The sequence below is a fragment of the Lolium rigidum genome, chromosome 3 (assembly GCF_022539505.1).
Source record: "Lolium rigidum isolate FL_2022 chromosome 3, APGP_CSIRO_Lrig_0.1, whole genome shotgun sequence".
NCBI lineage: Eukaryota > Viridiplantae > Streptophyta > Magnoliopsida > Poales > Poaceae > Lolium > Lolium rigidum.
Genome location: NC_061510.1, coordinates 65,860,616 through 65,867,923, shown reverse-complemented (window position 1 = coordinate 65,867,923; position 7,308 = coordinate 65,860,616). Strand labels below are relative to the sequence as shown.

At 43.8% G+C, this 7,308-nt stretch overlaps 1 protein-coding gene across 1 annotated transcript; it reads right to left on the bottom strand.

Annotated features, from left to right (window-relative positions):
• Positions 1 to 552: 552 nt before the first annotated feature.
• Positions 553 to 4,096, bottom strand: LOC124701727 (metal transporter Nramp2). The gene is made up of 4 exons (XM_047233819.1): positions 3,531 to 4,096; positions 1,962 to 2,098; positions 1,217 to 1,869; positions 553 to 837 (listed from the first exon to the last, which is right to left on the bottom strand). Exons 1-4 carry the CDS (start codon positions 4,079 to 4,081, stop codon positions 631 to 633), a joined length of 1,548 nt encoding a protein of 515 aa, XP_047089775.1. The 5' UTR covers positions 4,082 to 4,096; the 3' UTR covers positions 553 to 630.
• Positions 4,097 to 7,308: the final 3,212 nt, after the last annotated feature.

Here is a 7,308-nt window from a genome sequence, read left to right as displayed (position 1 = left end):
ATGCAGGGCTTGCTACAGGACTAATCAGTTTTGTTTTTTGTACACACTGTTGGCGGATTTCCTTGAATCTTGCAGCAAGACATGGACTGGTACAATCACGCAAAAGATTCTTTAAAAGAAAAAATGGGGATTAAAACCCCCGCTACGGCCTTTTATTAAAAAGTTACGAGTACAATGTTTTAGAACCACTCACACAAAAGATACTTGATGATTTCCAACCCTTTTTCTTCATAATTTGACCACACAGGTACAATTCAGGCGCGAAATTAAAAGATGTGTTATCTACATACATTTACTTCATTTTATCTTTTTAAATCTAGCAAATAGGAATGATAGCATAGCATTCGCCTTTGATCATTCTCCAGAAAATGCATAGAGACAGACTAAACCATCTACTGTATTACCACCCCAAATACATGAATGTTGGTGCTGTTTAGTTTAAGCCCAATCCTAAAGGGGAAAACTGCTAATCCAGAAATACAATTATACAACAGCAATGATATACAATATAGACTTCTCCCCTGGAGCTAATACAAATAGGCAGCCATAGGCAGCCGTACAAGGTGTACACTGGGGAGCAGCTTTCTTCCAGTATTATCCGCTTCAGTTCATCTTGAAGAATGAAGGCTCTCATGAGCTCTTCGAGACTGATGAGCGAAGGCGAGAATACAGGGTGGTGTTTCTCACGATAAGATAGACGACGAATGCGAGGTAAACAGCCAGCACAACCGACAAGCTTGAGCGAACAAATGTGCCCCGGACTTCGTCGGTATAGAAGGACAATACAAGGTATCCGTTGATGAGCATCAAAAATATCGTGACGATCCAACTAATCACCTAAAGAAGAGCACAAAACAAGTTAGTATAGCAAAACCAGGGATCAAGAGTGTTACTATTTCTGCAAAGTTGTGGTACTGTCTATCCTCCCCCACCTATCCAAAAACATATATCTTCAGATTTTTTTTCTCATCTGGGTACTAAGTGAGTATAAAAGTTGTTGAGAATCCGCCAAAGTTGAAAGTTGACTATGTAGCTGTAGGCACCTAATTCAACTCAGGGTCTGAAATAAGGCTCTTTGCTCAGTAACTATAATCTTATGTGGTGACACGACCGAGAATTCATACGTCGAATGTAAAACATGATAAAACTAGTAAAGTTCACTGCTAACATGATGCTATGAGTTCTATGACAACCAGAGAATCAAAGAAAAACTTACTTTGGTGATAGGACCAATCACAAATGACCCCATGAGCTGCTCACTCGAAACAAGGGTGATGAGAGGAATTAGTGCAAATGGAATCTGTATGGACTGAAGTACATTGAGTGACTCATTCAGAACGTCCATGGTAGGATCTTCAGTATCAAAAAATACAGCCACGATCATAGTTGGGATAATGGCAAAGCTTCGTGTGATCATTGCTCGTAACCACTTCTTCAATCGAAGATTAAGGAAACCTCCCATGACAAATTGGCCTGCATATGTGCCAGTGATGGTGCTACTCTGTCCAGACGCTAACAACCCAATAGCCCAGATATAGAGGACAGGAAACAACGCAGATCCGTATTTGTCCTGTAAGTACTGGCCAGCATTCTCAAGACCTATGTTCTTAGCTTGTTCAGTCCCATAAAATCCTTTAGCAAAAACTGTTGTAACACATATGTTAATGAAGAAAGAGACGATGAGAGCGATAATCGACTCAATGTTGTAATAGTAAACTGCTTCTTGAACACGGGATTTCTTTTTTGTGTCAATCTTCCTGGACTGCACCAGTGCTGAGTGCAAGAAAACATTATGGGGCATGATAATGCAGCCCACAATTCCTACCGCCTGCTTGATGGTATTTGAGCTCAGCTTTGGAACCACCAAACCTGAATATAAAAAGGACCAATTGAACTCTTCAATTTCTCAAAAGTGCATTAATAAACAAAAGCATCTGCCAACATATCAAACTGAGAATTACCAATCAGAAGCTCCTTCCCATCAGGCTTCGTTTCACCAAACATAATCGCAAATGATATACCCATGGTTGCAATCAAGACAGCAAAAAATGCTTCCAGTTTTCTCACACCATAGTTCTCCAGGAATAGAAAGATGAAGCTGGCATCAAGAACATGTCATATGAGCCAAATATATATTCATCAGTTTTGCTGAAAAGGTTCTTAACTATATGAGGAAAGAGGCAATTGATGCTACATAAACAAATCTGAAGTCAAAATCAGACAAGATTGGATAGCTCAATAGAAGATAAACGGAGAAGGAGAATCCTAATCTTTTTGGCTGACTCTTTGAAATAATAATTCGATCGGTTTCATTCCTTCCAGTGTCATCAATCACATCATCCAAGCAGCCCTAACCGTGTAACCATTGTTAATCCAAAAATGAAGAGGGCTAACAGAGAAGCAGTTGGTATAAGTGTACGGATAATAGACAAAAATAAGCCCATATTTTAATCTATAATGAGATCGTATCCACAAATCAGTGACCAATAAACATGCAGTATTGTCTGACCCACAAGATATAAAAAATAATAGAATTAAGCCACAGTTGGGCATCCAAACATGCTGACTTGATGATATCGACAAAACTTATATAAAGAAAAAAAAAAGATCAACGAAAGTGTGAGGACAACACCAAACAGTTGACAGGGCAACCTCATTTAATTCGCAAGCAGCGCCAAGAGCCCCATCAGAACACTGCCAGACTCATATCAGCAGCTTATTGGTCAGTTGACAGTGTTTTTCTGACACACACAAGATATCAAATTGAGAGAGTAAAGACACAACTAGACCTCGAAACATGGTGAACTGATGATATCGACAAACTGAGAGAACAAACCAAGTCTAAGAAAAACATCAACCAAAGTGTGCAAACAACACCAACAGTTGGCAGCGCAACTTCATTTAATTCGCAAGCAGCGCCAAGAGCCCTACTAGAAGACCGAAATTCTCATATCAGTAGTTTTATCTCCAGCTTAATGTTAGCCTGTTTTGTTCTCTTGCGCCAATTTTAAGCACCCAGATGATGCCCCAAACGTGTGAAACTTTTCAGCAAGCAAACCAACAACAGGAAGCAAACAAGAGAACAGCCCCACCCGGAATCGATTCTCTATAAGCACAGCACACCAGATGGATGCAGACTGCACCGTGACCAAACAAAAATATGACGGAACCAACCGAATCCAAGGGAGGCAGTGATCGAAGCTAAATTAGTTTATGCGAAGAAAGGTGCCATCCGTTCGAGTCCAACCCCCAACTTTGAGAAAAGATATCATGGCTTTGAATTCAAAACAAAGAAAAGAACAAGAGCAGCGAAGAGCAAACCGAATGTCCAAATTTACCAATCACGAGAAAGTAACAGCATGTTGTTTGTCATTCTGTACGGGAAAGGAACCCCTTAACTAACTTATATTCGCGAATTTAACCAACTACCACCCAAATCTGTCTCCTGAAGTTTCGAGTTAGTTACCAAGAGGGGCAAGAAGAACAAAATTGGAACCGATTGTTCCTAGCAGGAGCACGAAGCGACTCACCAGTCGAAGGCGGTGATGACGACGCCGCCCCAGAGCGGCACGATGCCGCCGGAGAGGATCTTGATGGCAATCGCGCTGCCAATGACCTCCTGAATGTCGGCGCCGACGAGCGCCAGCTCCGTCATGACCCAGAGCGCCCGGGTGGCCCAGGTAGGGTACTCCTCCCGGCAGAGCTCGGCGAGGTGCTTCCCGGTGACGACCCCGAGGCGTGCGGAGAGGAGCTGCACGAGCGCGCCCATGACGGTCGCCCACAGCAGCAGCCAGAGGAGCTGGTACCCGGCGGCGGCGCCCGCCTGCAGGTCCCCCTCCAGGTTCCCCGGATCCAGGAACGCGATGCACATGAGGAAGCCGGGCCCCGTGAAGCGCCATAGCTTCCGCCACGAGAAGGCCGGGCGCGCGCCGGAGCCGTCGTCGTCGGCGGCCTCGTCGTCGGAGACAAAGATGGAGACTTTGTCGTCCGAGTCGTACGCGCGCTCGTCGTACTCGTCGGAGTGGGAGGTGGAGGGGCCCGCGCCCGGGAGGAGGCTCTCGGCGAGGTCGCGGGACGCCATGGGACGGGCCGGGAGGATGCGTGCGCGCGTGGAGGAGTGGGTTGGGCGAGTGAGCCGGGAGATGGGAGTTGCTTTGTTCCTCCACTATCCGATTTTATGGTTCGATTTCTTAATCCGCCATTAATGGTTTTTGTACACATCTCGCACCAAAAGATCAAAATAATTTCGTACATTTTATTACATCTTCTGAAAAATCAAGAAGAATCGGCATGGATGAAACCGCATCGACCACGTCTCATATTTTTATTTGTCTGTCTTTTCTTTTGCGATTTTAACATGATGATAAACAGCATGTTTGTGCGTGGCAGAATTGACAGCGGAAAGTGGACGCACGATTCTATTTTATGCTTTGAGACATCACGTTGAGTAATGGAACTCTCTAAAGTCATGATGCGGTTAACAAAGTCCCTACGCAAAACAAAACAAATAAAGAATGCATAGCGAAGTTATCCGACTTCGTTACCAACTGATCTCTTCTTTTCTTTAGAACAGACTTGTTTATTGATCTGATTACGGGAGCGGTGTTTTGGAACATGGCTGCATATGCTTTCTATATTTTGAAAAATGCATATTATATATATTTTAAATTTTATAAAAATTGAAACAAAAAATTTGTACGTACATCTTCACGTGCTACGCGCTTACAAAGTCGTTTCATAAAAAATCGACTTATCATGTAACGTGTGTAAAAAAAAATCGGTGCTAAAAATAATGTTTTTCACAAGATAAAGTTTCTCCTTTTTACATAGACCATAAAAAATGTTGGTTTTTCGTGAAACTTAGCGAATGCACATACATTATGGAGATGTACATGTAAAAAAATTATCCAAATTTTTTGACATTTCGAAATATTTTTTTTTTGGTAGAGGGAGCATACGCATCCAGGAGCCGAATTTAATTTCTGTCTGATTACATCCATCAGACTTGAATTCATTGAGCAATTAATCACAAATTGTCGCTGTGTGGATGCTAGTAACATTATCTCGATTTATTATTCTTAGGTTTTTCTGTGGTGTGAAAAAAGAGTGTGTTGTTTCATGATGAGCATTGCACTTCCATCTCTCTCAAAAACATAGCCATTCCACTTTGGCTTGTGCCCTGGAATACAGAAAAAAAAAATGTTTGAGTTTCTGACATCATGAGTTCTTTCTATGTATGTGCCACCAACATGTGCATCCCTGCTTGCAATGGACCAGAAACTTGGCTCCGAAAGCATCTCTAGCGATGGTACTTATCTAGATCGAGGATGGTAGAGGTTGAACATCTCCTGCGGTGGGCATCTAGGTGGCACTAGAGTTTGGTGACATGCCTATTTTTGGTGGGCGCAAAGATCACATTGACCTTCTTGTAGTTTTTCTATGTCTTGGGATTCGTAAATTTTCTAGGAGAATTGTCTTCTTCTTGTGTCTAGCGGTTATTGTGCATGTTTGTGTATTATTTAAAAAAGTACTTGCAACTATTAAAACTAAATGTGCGAATGTTAGTTCTCTTTTGTGCAGGTAAACTCTAGATGAAAATATGGCATTTTGGTTCATAAGTTTGTAATGATCTCTTTGTATCTAGCATAGCATACAAATGGATTTGGGAGACTTCAAATGTTAGTCCCCGAATGTCTGAGTCAATTTTTGATCCACATCAATATTAGACAATCCTGGTCGCTCAATTCTAAAGTGAGCATATTTGATTTTCCACGCCACTTAGAACAATTTTGAAAAGTGTCACTGGTTTCAAAGACTTGGCAACCTAATCAATAAATTAAGTTGAATATAATTTCATAAAATCCACGTTGATAAATTTAAATTCTTGGAAAAGTAAAAACTGATAGATACAGAATGTAATATAAACAAGAATAATTACTGTAGACATAAGAAATTGTAGAAAAAATGTGGATAACAATGAAATGTATTTACCAATTCATTCTCCGTTACATCATCATGCGCAGTAGGCATGCAACTTGCAGCCCCTAATTGCAATCGTCAGTAGTCAGCACTCGGGAGGGAGGATATAGATCACTTTTGCTGTAAAGACAAGCAAAGAGACGGAGGCCTCTCCTTTTCCGTTGGCCCCTCTGCTGCACTTTCTGGCGTGGTATGGCGTACGCAAGGAAGAGTGAGGGCGAAGATGCCTGCTCTCACGCACGATCAGCATGCTCGGTCGAAGATGTATACGTGGCTGGCTGCGTACGCGGCGATCCGGTAGCGCACTAGCTAGCTCCCGTCACGTTACCCATCCAGGCGTGGCTACTTGGGCCCTGATCACACTGCATTTCCTCTGCAACTCCACTCGACCTGACACGATGCGCAGCTTACTTCTGGCTGAGCTTAGCACTGTCTATGTACAGACTTGTTTTCCTACGTGGCAGCCCGGTTTTGCTTACTAGGCCGTCGAACGAGGCCGTGGACACCGTGGCAAGCAGTATGCGCGGTGGAGCCCAGCGAGCAGCCTCTGCGGGGCCGGGCAAACGGAATGCCACGCCTGCAACGCCCGTGTCTGCGGCGTGACCCCACGGGCATGGCTCGTGCCCGCGCGCAGTCCTGCTCTGGCTCTGACCAGATCTCCCATTCTCCCGTCCAGCTGCTGGTCCACGACACTAAACTTATTCGTATTGTCTGCGCCAGAAGAGGACGATCGAGATTCGAGAGAGAGGAAAATGCCGTTGCACGCGGCCGTGAGCTAAATATTATGCAGACGTACTACACTGTACAGCCATCACCAGTCCAGTTCCCGGTTACATCAGGACAGGTAGCCAGGCGACTTGCATTCCTCCCCAATTGTGATTGACGCTAGTCAGCACTCAACACGATTACGGATCAACTGGGCGTTCACCTCACTTTTTTGCTATAAAAGACACCAGAAGCGACGGAGGCCTCTCCTTTATCCTTCCACTATTTTTCTCCTATTTTTTGGTTGAACAAGCAAAGCAAAGGCAATATGCATGGCGTAGAGCATGCTTGCAAAGTGTGATGCAAAGGTGAGTCCCAAGTCCCAACTAGGGTGGGCGCGACCCAAGATATCCCATCCGCCGCATACGACGCGAGCTGCGACATGTCTAACGCTCGTGTCACACCTATCCTGCTCCTGGCTAAGGTTTTTAGTATTGAAATACTTAATTTGCTCATTATATAATGGGCGAAATCTTTCGGAGGTGCACACCAGACTGCACAACCACGTGTCGCGATGCAGATAGATAGATCGTCCACATGCATCCAGATTAGTTTACGTCGATG

Excerpts from the sequence above, each read along its gene's own strand:
- LOC124701727 (XM_047233819.1), bottom strand. The coding sequence starts at position 4,081 with ATGGCGTCCCGCGACCTCGCCGAGAGCCTCCTCCCGGGCGCGGGCCCC. Across the intron at positions 1,870-1,961 it reads TGGGAAGGAGCTTCTGATTG|GTTTGGTGGTTCCAAAGCTG; the intron begins GTAATTCTCAGT and ends TTTTATATTCAG. Across the intron at positions 838-1,216 it reads TGATTGGTCCTATCACCAAA|GTGATTAGTTGGATCGTCAC; the intron begins GTAAGTTTTTCT and ends GCTCTTCTTTAG.